Here is a 17,247-nt window from a genome sequence, read left to right as displayed (position 1 = left end):
TTCTGTGGCACATTTGACTTCCAGAAAGAAGTACTCAGTCCTATATTAGCTCAACAATAATGGAGTGAATAAACGGTTGAATGTGTGTTACTGCCACAAGACTGATGGGGAACAAGGTACAGAACATAGAGATGTTGGGGAAAGACCCTCTGAAACATAAAAGATATTCAGGGACCTCTAACAGGCCTCTAAGAAAAATATTATATTCTGAAGGCAGCAGGCAGACAACAGCTGCCTTAAATTTTAGGCAGAAGTGGATTGAAAAAGCAGATCCACTATAATTTTCAGAGACAAATCTCTGCAGTTTATCCAATCCACTATTTAAATTTCAGCACACATCCCTCTATATACAGTAATAACCTAAATTCCATTTAGTGTTCATTTGAGCAGTCAGGATAAAGTCATTTCTTATTATCTCCCCACTGTGTAAAAAACAGCTTGAAGGTAGGTAGTCAGCAAGCATTTTCACCAAAAAGTAATTATTGTAAGTGACATTTTTACTGCTGGCATGCCATAAGGCGAACTGTGCATTTGGAAGGACAAGTTGCTGAAACAAAATGACAGGGTACTCTGTGACATTCTGACAATAACCCAAACATTATTTAGCTGGTGATTGGCTTGATGCACCACTTTTCATAATGTCCATAGCTCAGGCTTCAGGTCCATACCAAACAAGTCATATTCGAGTTACTTATAAATGAATATCAGAACAATAAACATAGGGCATGTAGCAGTGCGAGGATACAATAATCTGGTTATTTTTTCTATGGCAAATTATTACAGAAGAGGAAGACAGATAAACATCAACAAAGGATTCTCTCACCACCTCCCAGAAGAGCATTTGATATCTGAGAGCCTGTTCTTACCCACAGATGAGTTGATGGGCAATAAACAGATTTGGATAGGTTGCTCAAGATCGAAGTGGCTCATATTGAGACTGGATTAGCTCCTAGTTTTTCCTGTCTAATTATTAGTTTGTACAATATTTCATTTTAAAGATTAAAAACCAGAGTATATTGGGCCTACTCTCGCTGATGTATCTGTAGGGCCTTATCCATTTCCAAGTGATGTCAACTGCAATACTCCCACTGAGTTATGCATTCAGTTTTCCAGCATCTGAAAATTTCATGCAGAATTTGGTCTCCATTTTTCTACACTGATTTTAACTCCTGCATAGGAATTTATGTCTTCACACAGTAATGAGTTTTTTGTGATCAGTGGTGAAATGAAACACAAGTTTGATCTACATGAGTAATAAATCAGCTAAGCATTTGTGGCACAATACTACAATAAAGCCCTCTTATGACTAATTAATAGTACTGATTTATGAACATTGAATATTTTCTCAGAGGTAGTGTTTTAATGGATTTGTTTTCAACGAGTGAACCTTGCCTAGTCACAATTTGCACATTAATATGGCTTGTGAAAATAAGCCACCTCTCCAGAGCCTAAATACGTGAGACAGACACATACAATAATGTAAAGCAAGTATGTATATAAATTCATGGTAGTGAATGCCAACTATTGTTAAGATTATAGATTTCCCTGGATGATTCTTGTGTGGTGGTTGTAGTGTTTATAACTGAATAAATAAATAAGAATGTTAGAACTGAAAAAAACTCTTAGGTCTGAAACTTTCCAGACTTGATCTTGCCTCAGAGGTGAATTTTTGTGGGTGACAGAAAAAATCTGAAAAAAAAAAATCCCTTCTGCCATATTTGTGTTTTTGAAAAAAAAAAATCAATTTAATTCCTTTAACCAATAATTCAAAAATTACATAATGAAAACAAAAAAAGCCTAGGCCCCTGCCCTGCAAATACTCATGCTCATGAATGTGTCTAAGATTACACATGTGCAGAAATGTTTGCGGAATTAGGGCCAAAGGCTGTGACCACTTGAATAAAGTTACTTCTGAGCATTGGCAAGGGATTATACGATCTCGCCACAATTTTATGTTGCATTTTCCACAATGTTATGCTCATTCCACACTTACATTTATATACAAGTTTTCAGCTGTGGGCACCTGAAATATGTAGCAAAACTAGATGGAGTTCAGAAAAGAGCAACCAAAATGGCAGCTGAAGGGCCTGACATAGGGTGGGCTTTCAAAAGTCCTCGAGTTAGGTACTCAACTCCCATTGGCTTTTAATTGGAGCTGGGCATCTAACTTGATTAGATACTTTTGAAAATTCAACCCATAGTGCCCAATATTACTACAAATTACGTCCCTGCAGAACTCCCTTTGACTAAATGATGTTTGCTAGTAGTGGTGCAGTTCACAGTGAGTTAGCAGTGGTAAAGGCCCTATTGTAGATCAGGTGCAGGCAGTTTTAAATATAGTATTTCAAGAGCAGAGAAGAAAACGTTGCTTCCTTAGTCTCTACCATACTAGCTTTATCGATATATAGTCCCAAACTGCCTTAATTTATAATGTGATCGGGTGGCAAAGATGTCAGTTAGGTCAGTGCTCAGTCGAAACAAATGCTTTTATCATTGTCTAGCACTGGTACTGGTAACCAGTGAGAAAAGTTCAAGTTTATGTCTAGACTGCCCCACAGTTCAGACTAAGCAGTGTGCATACAGGTGCTCCGCAGTTACTCTCCTGTGTGAATGCTGCAGGTGCAAATGAAAAGGTGCCAAGTTTGTATTAATGTAGTCTGTTTAAAGAGGACGAGGTTAATGTGAACTACGTACCTTTTAGAGCAGCAGCCGTTTTAGTCTATATCCACAAAAAGAACAGGAGTACTTATGGCACCTTAGAGACTAACAAATTTATTAGAGCATAAGCTTTCGTGGGCTACAGCCCACTTCATCGGATGCATAGAATGGAACATATAGTAAGAAGATAGATAGATACACACACACACACACACAGAAGGTGGAAGTTGCCATACAAGCTGTAAGAGGCTAATTAATTAAGATGAGCTATTATCAGCAGGAGAAAAAACACTTTTGTAGTGATAATCAAGATGACCCATTTAGAAAATTGACAAGAAGGTATGAGGATACTTAACATGGGGAAATAAATTCAATATGCGTAATGACCCAGCCACTCCCAGTCTCTATTCAAACCCAAGTTCATGGTAAGTAGTTTGCATATTAATTCAAGATCAGCAATTTCTCGTTGGAGTCTGTTTTTGAAGCTTTTCTGTTGCAGAATTGACACCCTTAAATCTTTTACTGAGCGGCCAAAGAGGTTGAAGTGTTCTCCTACCGGTTTTTGAATGTTATGATTCCTGATGTCAGATTTGTGTGCATTTATTCTTTTGCATAGAGACTGTCCGGTTTGGCCAACGTACATGGCAGAGGGGCATTGCTGGCACATGATGACATATCACACTGGTAGATGTGCAGGTGAACGAGCCCGATGGCGTGCCTAATGTGATTAGGTCCTATCGTGGTGTCACTTGAATAAATATGTGGACAGAGTTGGCATCGGGCTTTGTTGCAAGGATAGGTTCCTAAGTTAGTGTTTTTGTTGCGTGGTGTGCGGTTGCTGGAGAGTATTTGCTTCAGGTTGGGCTGTCTGTAAGTGAGGACTGGCCTGTCTCCAAGATCTGTGGGAATGAGGGATCATTTTTCAGGATAGGTTGTAGATCCTTGATGATGAGTTGGAGAGGTTTTAGTTGGGGGCTGAAGGTGACAGCTAGTGGTGTTCTGTTATTTTTTTTTGTTGGGCCTGTCCTGTAATAGGTGAGTTCAGGGTACTCTTCTGGCTCTGTCAATCTGTTTTTTCACTTCAGCAGGTGGGTATTGTAGTTTTCAGAATGCTTGATAGAGATCTCGTGTAGGTGTTTGTCTCTGTCTGAGGGATTGGAGCAAATGCGTTGTATCTTGGTGTGTCCTGGATGGAACCTAGAGGCATGTAGGTAAGTATAGCGGTCACTAGGTTTCCGGTATAGGGTGGTGTTTATGTGACCATCACTTATTAGCACAGTAGTGTCCAGGAAATGGACCGCTTGTGTGGATTGGTCTAGGCTGAGGTTGATGGTGGGATGGAAATTGTTGAAATCATGGTGGAATTCCTCAAGGGTTCTTTTCCATGGGTCCAAATGATGAAGATGACATCAGTGTAGCGCAAGTAGAAGAGGGGTGTTAGGTATCCGCATGGCCCCACAGTATGCCAAGTACGCTAGAGACCATTAACTTGGGTTTGAATAGAGACTGGGAATGGCTGGGTCATTACACATATTGAATCTATTTCCCCATGTTAAATATCCTCACACCTTCTTGTCAACTGTCTAAATGGGCCATCTTGATTATCACTACAAAAGTGTTTTTTCTCCTGCTGATAATAGCTCATTTTAATAAATTAGCCTCTTACAGTTTGTACGGCAACTTCTACCTTCTCTGTACGTGTGTGTGTGTGTGTGTGTATTCTTACTATAGGTTCCATTCTATGCATCCGATGAAGTGGGTTGTAGCCCACAAAAGCTTATGCTCTAATAAATCTGTTAGTCTCTAAGGTGTCACAAGTACTCCTGTTCTTTTAAAGTACTTTTTAGTTCACACCCACAGGATCCACAGGGGGGAGTTGGTATGCACTGCTATTCACTTACAGATAGCTTATCTAATTGGCTAAAGAATGCTTTATCCACCCTATGACTTTAAACCAAATGTATAACCCTCCAGAAGCATACTTGGCTCCAAACATGATTTGTGTCCACATGCAGCATGGATAATAGTTTGTTAGCACCTACAGCAGTTAACAGTGTTTTATCCTTACTGGGGCCTAGGCTGACACATGGTTGCCTTCTTGTATAATTGGTTCTTCAAAGTATTTTGCTGTGGGGGCTATCCTGTGCTACTAGTTTGGCTGGTCATCTGTTTCTCAAGCCCGCTGTGGGCGTGTCTGCTAGGCAATCTATGCACTATGGTGTAGCTGCCCAGGTGCTCCCTGATGTGCTGATACAAAGAGTTCTTCAGCACAGTAAGAATTAATATGCAAACGTGGCTGTGAGGGAAGAGACACTGCACTATTGACATAAACCAAAACATATAATATGTAACAAGTTAAGAAGACTGAGCCTCTGACTGGTTACAAAGTTACACTTGTAGTTGCAGAGTTGAGGGGTCCTAAAGAGAATATCTGTATTCACCAATGATGGGCAGTGTAAACATCAAGGATGTAGAGAATTACAATATTTAAGCTTCTATTAAGGGTAGAACTAGATGTAATGGGACAAAATTAAGAAAAGAGAAATTTAGGCTACCAGGAAAAGCTTCTTGGCAGTGCTATTAGCCTGTGGAATTAGATGGCACTTTTTTAAAAAAAAAGATTAGACAAAACTCTAAAAGATATAGTTTAAGGAACACTCTTGAACTGGTCCAGGGATGGACTAGATAATCATTACATTAATGCACTTTTTGAAAAATAGGGAAGAAAACTGGGGGCTTGTGTTAGCATATAGACAATCACAGTTTTTAGAACCACAGCTGAGATAATTTTAGAAGATTATTTAAGTTAAATCAAATTTTAATTTATATAATTAACACTCGGATCCTAGCAGCTTTTTAAGACACCATTATACACCACCAAGCCCTCTTTAAAAACCTGATTTTTCTGTGTTGCCATAGCTCACTACTTTTTCAGAAATCCATATTGATTTAAGAATACAGTAACTGTTAAAAATTATCTTCAGTAACCTTATTACTAAGGCAGCTTGTGTGTAGGAACAGCTTTATTAATGAGTTCCTGAATATTAAACAAATATCAGTCATAAAAACATCCTATCAAGATGCCAAAAACAAAACTAGTGTTTAAACTGCCTTATTGTAAGCAAAGATCAATCATTATATGACAATTTTTCACCAATTCAGTCTTCTAAGAGGTCCTAACTTTGTTATTATTGTAACATCTTTGCCGATGCTCCAGCCGATGACCAGGTGGTTAGAGACTAGAGCTCATCATGCTATCACTATCATATTCATTTGGTCCTCTCTCCACCTCAAGCTTCTTACCCAACTTAGATAGAGTATGCAGGTAATTCTATGAACGTGTTCAGTGTCTTAACCTCATTTGCCCCTGGATATACAGCTTAAACCAGGTGCAACAGCATACATATGTCCAGTGTACATCCTGTTCTGTACTGAAGAATATTCCCCCCTCACTAAACAATGTGGACATTCATTTGCTAGGGGCAAGATACTTGAGGGGCTAATATCTGGATTCTTTTTCTCATAAGAAAGGCCAAACCATTAGCAGTCATATATGTTGATATAGCAGATTGCTCTTCATCTTAACAGAAAGCGGCTGAATGGACTGTCCCTGCGTGTTACTGTACTAAATACAAAACCGTTCTGGAGGAGTGCTGGCTAAAGTACTGAAAGAAAATGCCATTTAGATTATACGCAACAATATTATAAAAGCTATTAAGGTACATTATTTTACACATCCTCATAATCTCTCCATACTGCTTTACTTAATTTGTGATAAAATTGTTGAGAAAGGGTACTTAATGTAGGACAGTCAGTAAAAGTAATTTATCATCTTCCCGCTTCGGTGCTCATGTTATCAGCGAACTCATTTTCTGCATTCATCATGCAATCAACCTATTATTTGCATATTAATCAGGCAGTGGACCATGAAAGAGCTGCATCCCAGCCAAATGCTGCACTATCTCAGGAGGAACACTCAGTAATTATCATACATCAGTGTTATGATGTGGTAATTGATTATAACATCTTTCTGTTGCCCCTGGGGAGTCCCACTGCTAACCCAGCCTCAGGCATTCTGTGCAGTTTTCTCTCTGACAATTAGAGAAACCATTGCTGTCCTTTTACTGGATTTTTTTTACCTTTACAATATGCAGTTTTAGAGCATTTCCAAGTTACCTTTAAAACAAACCAAAAACAAAAAACCTTCTCAAGAAAAATACTGTCTCAAAACAGGAGCTTAAAAACACAATTGTGTTCATTCCTGCTCATCCTCTCTCTCTCAAGGTCTTATGGATTTTTAGGTGCTGATCTTGCTTGCATAATACCAGTAAACAAAATAAAATGTTGCAACTTCAATAGACTGTAATTATAAAGTTCGTACAAAGGACAGTTTAGCTGCTTTATTTAGGTGCCAAATGACAGGCTAATTTTGGTCCTCTTGTAAAGGACAAATGAAACATCTGCTAGTTCCAACTTACTCTATATTTAGGATATAAATTCCAAAAGAGAAAAGGAGAAAAACAAATGTAAAACAAAACTGAAGTTACACTAAGACTAAACAAATTACTTGTTCATCTGTGTGAAAATATGGAGAGTGGGAGGGGGCAGCTTCCATCACTTTTAAACATCCCAATATTTCCTTAGAAAGCAAAGGTGTAAAGGAGGATGCTGTGGTGGAAGAAGTATCTGAGAGGTGGATCTGATGAAGCTTTTTAGGAGAAAGCAGCAGCTAGGGTATGTTTTATAACGTTAGGATGGGGGAAGGAGAAGTGGAAGGAACAAATTACAAAGATTACTTTTTTTTTAAAAAAGGAGTATTTGTATCATTGTCCTAGTATCTGACGTGAGATGCGCAGAATACTGATGTCCAAAGGAATTTTGCTGGTGCTCTGCATTTCTCAGGATCATGCCTTTAAAATGCTATCAAATGGCGGTTATGTTATTCTGGATGTAGAATACACTTCTTAAAGAGGGGGACAGGGTTTCAAATACTTTTTTTCAGAAACAAATTTCATTAAATGTATTATTAGTACCACCTTTGATCATTAAAACTGTAAGAATTTTAAATATCAAATTCACTTTATTTATATTCTTTGTTTAATTTTTGCATTTCACTCAGCTCGAAAAATAAAAATAGACCAGTCAGTTTCAGTTTTCTTTATACTTGATTTCTAGTCTATTTAACTTTCTGGTTCCCACACAGTAGCATTATATTTCAATATTTGGTCTGTAGGGGAATGTTAACCTAGAAGAGAAATGGTTTCCATCAGAATTAAAATAATCATAGGAACAATCTTCTGGATGATTGTTCACAAATTTTAAAAAATCTCAAATATCTATCAAATTAAATTCGACACATACATCTTTTCTTTTCTTTCTCTGCACTGAAACAAAAGGGACAGCCACAAGGTAACTTGGAGGATACTTAATTTTCCAGTAATTTTCAGTTTTCTCGTCTTGGAAATGATTTTACATATTTATCAATCAACACACTGCTCCTTACTTATCAGAGGTATAATCTGACTTAATTTAATTACTTGTCAGAAGTATAATCTGTTACTTTCCACCACAGAATGTTTACTTCATGTTAAGACTAGTTCCTGGGAAACATACCTGCCTTAGAGCTGTATCCTCCTTATGGATTGGAAGCAATGACCTGTACATTTGGAGCATACACTTTCTATTCAGTAACTCAGGAAGGAAACAGTCCATTATCTGTTTTATGCAGTCAAAGCAAGGTAATTCTCACCCACCTCAACAGCATTTTACTAAATTGCCAAGCAACCTAAATTTGTAGTTTGTCTGTATCCATTACCATAGTCAAGAGGATGAAATAGATTAATACCCTCTTTCCCCCCCGATAAGCACTCTTATGTGACCAATCCCAGAAGCCAACCCTTGTAGCTTCCTATGAAGAGACATGTGCCTCACTTCCCTTCAAGCAACCAAAAACCCAACATGACTCCTCGCCAGCAGACAAACCCTCCCATCACTGAGACACAAATGCCTTATCCCTAGTGATAAGTACCTTTCCTGACCTCTTTTGCAGCTGCCAAGCCCTCCAGTCTCCCTCTCAATATAGAGGAAGGTGCCTGACCCTTCTTCTCAGCTGCCAAACCATCCATAGCCCTATCTCCCTCCCTTCCCAAGCTGTCAGACCTTTGGATACCACAACACAAATGCTACGGCATCCTTTATGTCAATGCTGCTTGCTGATTTAGGGTCAGTTACTCTTACATTCTGTTTTTCAAAATATGAGATCATTCTTTCATATCCAGCTCCTCCTAGAGCTAGCAGCTGGCTGTAGGATCCACAGACTGTTTGTAAAGAGGGAGGGTCAGAGAATCGGGGCTCTCTTATGACAGAGGGAAGATCCCCTCCAAAAAAAAGGGATGAATGGGGAAAAAACATAGATGAATGATTAAGAATATAAAGAAATTGAGAGAAATCAGTGTTTGTAGTCTATCATATTTAACAGACCAGATCTTCACTCTGAATTAAGCTTGGAAAGAATATGCACCAAGGAGGTCACATGGTTTGGTTGATCTTAAAATACATTTGATCTAATGAATTAAGGCAAACTATTCCAGAAGCAAAGATTTCATCAACAATTTTGGACTATTAGAATCCCTTAAATAAAGAACTGTAAGCACTATGCTGATCTAGAAAAATCTCAGTGCACTGACATTGTGCTAATTGGTACTTTTCCATAACCACCTGACAAAAATAGCAGTGGTAACAGTACAACTAATTAAACTTTTCATCTTCAAGCTTTCCCACTAATTAATTATGAGAAGCATCCTGTGAAGTAGGTATTATCTCAATTTTTACAAATGGAGAAACTGAGGGAGAGAGCCTATATGACTTGCTCAAGTTTACTGAGGGAATCAGTGACAGACAAGTTTTAGAATGCCTGAGTTCCTGGCTCCCAGTCTTGTGCTCAGACCATAGGACAGTGGATTTATGGAGTCCACACAGCCTGACAAAAAAAGAAAAAATATAGGTTGCAATGGATTGTGTGCAGTTCTTCTAAAAATGAAGATATAGACCCACATTCACTATTTAAAATAAATTAAGATCAGCTTCAGGGTATTGCACGAGTTCCCTTTCCTCCACTTAAATAGGGAAAGAGTGTTGTCACCAAGTTACTACATTACATCTACAATGAATCTTTCCTTATAATGCTGGTGCTCATAATTACAGATTTTATAATGCCAAACACACTTTTATACCTGTAAGGTAAGGACCACAGTGAGGAGGGAATTGTGTTGCAGAAGTTTTGACCATTGTTTACCTAGTGTATGTGGACCCAAAATAAAAATGAGTGGGAAAGGGTTTTAACAGGTGAAATTCTAGGTTAACATGCATAAAAAAAGATCAATATTTGTATGATAAAGGCATCTCCTATGCTAAAGGGTTTATGAAAAAAATAGCAGGTAGAGTTTCAATAAAATCAATTATTTACTAAGCATCAATAATACACACACACAGAGCTATAGGCACGCAAAACAGACTTAAAAAGAATTCTAGAAAAGAAACAAATGAAACTAATGTTCTAGCAATGCTGTCCATGTTATATTAAGAGTCAACTTTAATACCGACTTTGCACTGCATTTCAAGGTCCCAATAAAGTGCATTGGATAGTGATTCTCCTCGCTTTATTGATACTAGAAAAGTTACCAGGAAGGTTTTCACGGTCCAAATTATCAGAGAAATAGCACAGAATTTAATCATACACATAAGACAGATTATAGCAGCTGCCCTTGTGAGGTGCCAGTTGAAATCAACACAGCTTGAAATCAACACAAACCAGGGCCAATTACTTTAGAGCTGCAAACTCAGTATGCACAAATGATGTGGAAACTTAACCAATTTGCCTATTCAAATTACATTTTAGAGTTAGCACAAGAGGCTTGATTCTGTTGAGTCATCCATACACTTTAAGGAATTAACTAAAATTTTTATACTGATCTGGCTCATAAGAGATGGCATTAATATTTTTATTAGCCTCTGTAACCAAAGTTTAAAATAAGTAACTGAATTTAACCTACTTGTGTAAGAAATTCACGCCTGCTACTCTGAAACCTGTCATTAGTCTTATGACTCTTAGGTCAAGAGATCCCCTTTCTTCTCCATTTTATTGGCCATAAAGTCACATTCATCAGAACCATTTCAAACCATAAACAACTTTGTTAACCAAGAATGCATTCTCACAGAACCCAGTATCTCTTGCTACAAGGAGTTATTAGCCCGTTTCACAAATTAAAAAAAAATCCAAATTTGGGATGGTCTCAGGAGCAGAGGAACCAATGTCCATGTACATTAGCACATGGGTCTAACTATAGAAGTTCTCAAAAGATTGGCCTGAGCTACCTACTGGAACACCTCCTATAACAGTTGTGCTCCTCTGCAACTAAAAAGCCATGCACAATAAAGGTAAGAATCATGAGAAAGGGCATAGAGCTTTTTTCATGTCCAGCTTGAGGCTATCAAACTCCTTTCCTCAAGAGATCGGAATCTCACCTCTTTCAGAACAAAAGAGTAACACTCATATCTTTGCCTTAGTTTTCCCACAACAATAATTAAAAGAAGACTGTAAGCAATATCTAAATAACTCTGTTGCTGCATAATAGGGAGATTGACCCAATCCACAATTAACTACCTGATAGCTTTTGTTATTGAAAGATAACATAGTAATGAGCATGGTATGAATAGAGATAGACAGGTCAGATATTTGGCTTTCCTGTCATTCTGCAATGCAAGTACTATCATCAGATCTGGAGTAAACTTTGTAGTTGTCTTTGGATTTTTCCATACTTCCTTCCCAAGGGATGATAAAGATTAATCATCCCTTGTTGTTACGATTTTTTTTTATTTTGAAAGGAAATGTTTTATGTAATATTTCAGTAGATTTAAATACAGTAAATCTTTGGTTTTTAAATCACTAGGTGATACGCAATTATCTCAAGCAAGATTTTGATTTAAAAAACAAGCTTTGATTAGCTCCCCATTTTATGCAGCTATAATCCTTTCTTCAATTCCCATGAGCATTACTACTGCTAAACAGCATGAAGTTAGGAATGATGGATGATACCCAGAAAGGAAGACAAACAAAAGGGAAATTCAAAATCCCCTGAGATCACCCGCAGCTGTACTGACAAACGAAGATTTCCACATTAAGTCATATGAAGACCTTAACAGAAACACATACCAAAAAACATGCAAGTCTTTAATGTAGTATGTGGATACTATATGACCTTCACAAAGGATAAATACAGAAGTGAATTAAAAATTCAATATTCTTGGGAATATCAAGACAATCAACAGAATTGGTACATAAGACCATGGTATCTTTTGTTGGTAAAGTTTTACAGACACTCAATAAAGAAAAAAGAAAAGGAGTACTTGTGGCACCTTAGAGACTAACAAATTTATTAGAGCATAAGCTTTCGTGAGCTACAGCTCACTTCATCGGATGAAGTGAGCTGTAGCTCACGAAAGCTTATGCTCTAATAAATTTGTTAGTCTCTAAGGTGCCACAAGTACTCCTTTTCTTTTTGCGAATACAGACTAACACGGCTGCTACTCTGAAACCTGTGATTATGCAAGTCAATAAAGAAAGCAATCCAAATAAAACCAATACAGGAGCTACATACAATACAAGTGTTCAAAACACTCAACCATATACACATGTCCTAATATTTATTGAAACTCTCTAATTCTAATTTAGCTTTGACCATCAAAAATACACCTAAATAAGGGCCAAATTCATTTAAAATAAAAAAAAAAAAGAAACATGCTAAGCAGTTGGGTGACATTAATTTAGAGTTTTTTTCCATATGGTTTGGTCCATGTTGTTGACACATACCTCATTAAAAAGACAGATTTACACAAAGGCAAAGGTAGAAAGATACATGAAGAAAATGTTAGAAAGAACATACTGAATTTCTTTTTTACCACTGGAAGTACAGATATCATTTGTGTGTAAAATGTATTCAGCAGAACTTGCGCAAGGATCTTTTGATTACTAGACTGATGCTTAAAGCTCACAGACACAGAATACAGAAGAGTATCAGATTATATTTTGGTATCAGAGGCTATTCTTGCAAATACTTAAATGTATTAAAGGTTTGGACCCTTTTTTGTTTATTTATGATATACAACCATATAGATTTATGATCTTATATCATACAGAAAAGTCCTGAATGTTAAAAAAAAAAGTTACATTCTCCTTGATTTTTACTTTAAATATGTCTTGACTTCATTGGTTTTGCTGGAAAACTCCTTGAAGGACAATCAAATTAGAGTTGGAGCATTTACAGCCCTCAAGTAGAGGGGTGGGATGTTGAATCTTTCACAAACACAGCTTTTCTACCAACCGTTTGCTAGGCATTTGAATTAAAATATAGGTGGCAAACAAAACGATCAGATTATCCTTCCCCTCTCATCTGATCATGCTTTACTCTCGTTATGTGATGTCATAAGCCTATTAGTTCTACAAATATAAAAGGGAAAACAAGAAATGAACTTCTAATTCTAACAATAAACAACTTTATTGATGTGTTTATTTTTAATCATAAAAAGAAAGCCATGGACACAATCCCATTTTTTTCCCTATTTGCAGGTCACCTTTAAGGCAAGAATAAAGGTGGTAATCAATAATATGCTCCAGTCAGTTAATAAAAACTTAGCACATTGCAAAATATTAGCTCAAGGCAGTAACTGACAGACTAGATGGGGATGTGTAGCAGTGGAGCAGAACCTCACACTAACTCATCTAAACTTCCTGAAGGAAATAACCGTTAGCTACTAGCTATCCTCCTGGGAACCCATGAGTTGATCAGACTGCAATACTGTAGGTCAGTATTTCAACCCTTTCTGAATAACTGTTAGAGACCAGAACAATGATTAATAATAAAAATATAGCCTTTTCCCCTTCCCTCCCATTTGAAACCCTACTATTTTTAAATGACCTGTTAAATGTATTATATATATTTTCTGTTTTCTTAAGTGTTTACATATATTTTTAAATTAGAATTGTGACTTGTGTCAGATGAATGCTACAGAAAAGTAGCTATTGCATACTTTCATGAGCAGCAGTGTAAAAATGCCTCAGGAAATTTAGGTTCTTTAAATACTTGTAAGTAAGTAACAATAGCTCTGTGATTGCAAAGACTGTTTCTAATTTTATTCATGAAGATTTTATTTTCATGGTTGGATTTTAACGCTGACATTTTGCCTATATTCATTCCATTTTCATCTAACTCCTGGGGAAAGTTTAGAGAATTTCTCAATATGAGAAATGAATAAGTTTAGAACCGCAACTGAGGGTGAAAAAATATACCAACAAATAAGGCAGTTGAGGTATGTAGGTCATATTACAAATGAAACGCTTCTGTTTTACAACCTAATACATCTCACTGTAAGAGTCTCATAGTAAGGGAAATGGTAGAAGCCCCATTATTTAGGACATTTTACCTAAACTGGACAAATTATTAGCAAAAGGTACTGTGTTGCAACTGCAAGGAGATGGACAAGATGACCTAACAGGTCCTTCTCCTTTCCATTCTGAACTGATGTAATTCTCTCATTTATAGCACCTGATCATCTTGCAACCACAGAATACAATTATTTCTCTAGCCTGGATACAGTATAAATGGCTTACATCAGTTAACTGTATAACTGGTTACATAGTGTGTGTGGGTAGAATTTGGTATCAAGCAGCAGGAAGACAGCTGTTTTATACTTGGGCTCCCTACTGTAATGGTCATCGTCAGAAACATCTTTAAGCAATTCACTTGCATTTTTCACACATCTCTGTTGTGTTTTAGTGAAGGGGTGGAGGGTGAGCTGCATATTTAGCAATCTTCCTCAACTTTAAATTAGAAAAGCTGATTTAGAACCACAGCTGAGGGTGAAAAAAATATACCAACAAATAAGGGAGTTGAGGTATGTAGATCATATTACAAATGAAACGCTTATGTTTTACAGCCACTGTTACTTGTCAAATTGATATACTATGGTAAAAAAAAATACAGCGCAAATGATCTCAGATCACAATCTTCCAGCCTAATGTATTCTGTTAAATGCTTGCATTTTCAAGATCTGCCATAGCAACACAGAGAGATGAGGAGTTAACTGTTAATGAAAAAACCCTTAAGGTGCTCCTGCATGCTATAACAACAATACACAAGAATCCTTTGGGCATCAAGGCAGCAGAAACCGAATAAAATGTAGTGAATTACTTTACAGCAAATCATTTGAAGCCAGTTGATTACCTGAGCTTGCACATCCCTGCTGTAGGGAATCCTGCAGTGATGTCACCGAGTGGAGGACTAAGTAAGAGAGAACAATAAATCAGGGAACAATAAAGGAGACTCCCAATCCCCCAAACCAGGCAATAAATCCAATTCTAAATAGATTTAACAATTAGTCAAATGTTGATCTCAGTTACAACCAAGTGAGGGCAAAATCTGCCTTGGTATTACTAAAAACAACCACTAGATATTTGGTACTTCTAAACAGCATAATAAAAACAATGGTAAAAAACAGAATTACAACCACCACTTCCCTCTTTAAAACTTAATTCTTTTATCTGGTTACATGGATCAAAATTCTTCAGAGAACTTTAGAAACAAGTAATTCCTATTAAAATGTGACTGAATTTAACTTTCACATTTTTCTAGACATTTATCCAAAGTTTCTTGATTTATATCCTGTATTTATGCAAAAACACCACTATCTTAATTGGTAACTCAGCATCTCTTGCTTACGACTTAAGCAGAAACTAATCCTTCTATGTAAAATCCCGGTGAGTCCCTTAACAACAGGTTGCGAAGCTGAGGTGGGAAATTCTACTTACACAAATGGCAGAGCTAACTTAAGAAAAAACTCTCGCTTACTGCAATTTAAAAATAATTCTTCTCCGTCAATGCCAACAACATAGTGGAATTTTAATTACCTTGTCCTTGTTGCTGTCCTTGTGCAGGCAGGACACACTGTCCCAGCTCACCATTCAACCAGAGCTGCATGCGAATAAATGGTTCTCTGCCTTTTTGCGTCAATTTACTCCATGGCTTTGGCCTGGAGAGCATGTCACTGACACTCCCTTGGGATAGGCCCAACACCTGAAGTGAAGCAACCAAGAATGGCAAATTAGCACATTTTATTTAGGGGTGGGTAACTACTGTGATATACTTCCTACCAGGATGTTGCTCATGTCATATGTATATTAATCATTAACCAGAAAGCACATGGAGAGCCTTCAGATACAAATGCACATTTTATAAGTAAATGGAAGTGTGTGTGTGTGTATAAATATTGAGTTCAGGAAGGAGTATGTGTTCTTCCTGCAGGAGAAAACACCTACAAGAGCACAGGGAGCTACATTATACACTGTATAATGTAATGTCATCAGTTCTAACTGGAGAATCAAAGAGACCGGGTCCTAGCAGGTAAATAAAAACAGGAAACAATTTTCATGTATTTTGTTTCAAAATAAACATACCTGAAACTTTCAAATTTACCCATCAATTGTGCTAATCACTTGAATCTTTAACAGCTTCGTTTTGTACACGTTAGCTTATCTTCAACAATGAATTGCAACTCTACACAATAGTTTAAGAGAGGAAGTGTAGACAATTAAAACTACAGGAGGAATGTAGATAGGCAGAATGCAATTAGCTGACCTGGAATTCAGCCAGGACACTTGAGTTTAACATCCATTGTTTTAGGAAAGCTCCATGGAATATCTAATGACCCCAAGTGGTCAAGCTCTTAATTTTACGTCCTATTTGAAACATGGTACTTGTAGTAGCATGATGTACCTAGTATCCTGCTGGGACATTGATTCAGTAACAAATCAGAGCCACCTGCTGCATCACCAACACCACTTCTTGTAGCTTTAGATGTTCCCTTGGTGGTCTTCCATCCAAGTAATGACCCAGCCTGACTCTGCCGAGCTATGGGATCTGAGACCATTAGAACTCTGAGCGTTGTAGCTTCAGAATGCTACATTATACAACACGTATATGCATCACCAAGGGCTCACTTAAAAAAAAGATACTAATGCTAACTGGGAGGCTGGACACTTAAGGGCTAAGCAATGACTATATAAAGAATTCTTAACTAAAAATATAAGACTGAAGAGCAGAGAGAGTTCCAAATCCCCTTACGACAGGTTTCAGAGTAGCAGCCGTGTTAGTCTGTATTCGCAAAAAGAAAAGGAGTACTTGTGGCACCTTGATGCATCCGATGTAGTGAGCTGTAGCTCACGAAAGCTTATGCTCAAATAAATTTGTTAGTCTCTAAGGTGCCACAAGTACTCCTTTTCTTTTTGCAAATCCCCTTATATTATTTTTAAATATTAAACAAGAAATTTCAGGTTTCCAGAGTCCCTTAACCTTCATTTACAAAAATCGGTTGCAAGGATATTACTCAAATATTCCATGAGTTCACTTTAGCACAGTGGTCCCCAAACTTTTCAGGGTCACCCTCCCATCCAGTCCACACACCCCACTTCCCCCAGAAGCCAGAGCCGCAGCTCCCTCGGGGGGTCGGGTCTGGAGCCAGGAACGGAGCCGTGGCCAG

General features: G+C 37.4%; 1 protein-coding gene across 9 annotated transcripts in view; it reads right to left on the bottom strand.

Moving 5' to 3' along the window:
- The window catches only part of CUX1 (cut like homeobox 1), a 389,353-nt gene that overhangs the window by 81,475 nt on the left and 290,631 nt on the right, over window positions 1-17,247 (bottom strand). For 7 of the 9 annotated variants that reach the window (XM_038375270.2, XM_038375268.2, XM_038375267.2 and 4 more), the window contains 2 exons: window positions 15,620-15,785; window positions 14,937-14,993 (listed from right to left, as the gene is read on the bottom strand). The exons of the other annotated variants lie outside the window; for them this stretch is intronic. In XM_038375270.2, coding sequence (XP_038231198.1) covers window positions 14,937-14,993; window positions 15,620-15,785 — 223 coding nt within the window. The remainder of the gene's footprint in view (window positions 1-14,936; window positions 14,994-15,619; window positions 15,786-17,247) is intronic. 9 annotated transcript variants of the gene reach the window in all.

Source organism: Dermochelys coriacea, chromosome 17 (assembly GCF_009764565.3).
Source record: "Dermochelys coriacea isolate rDerCor1 chromosome 17, rDerCor1.pri.v4, whole genome shotgun sequence".
NCBI lineage: Eukaryota > Metazoa > Chordata > Testudines > Dermochelyidae > Dermochelys > Dermochelys coriacea.
Note: the sequence above shows the minus strand (reverse complement) of the source record. Positions and strands in the feature narration are given on the sequence as shown.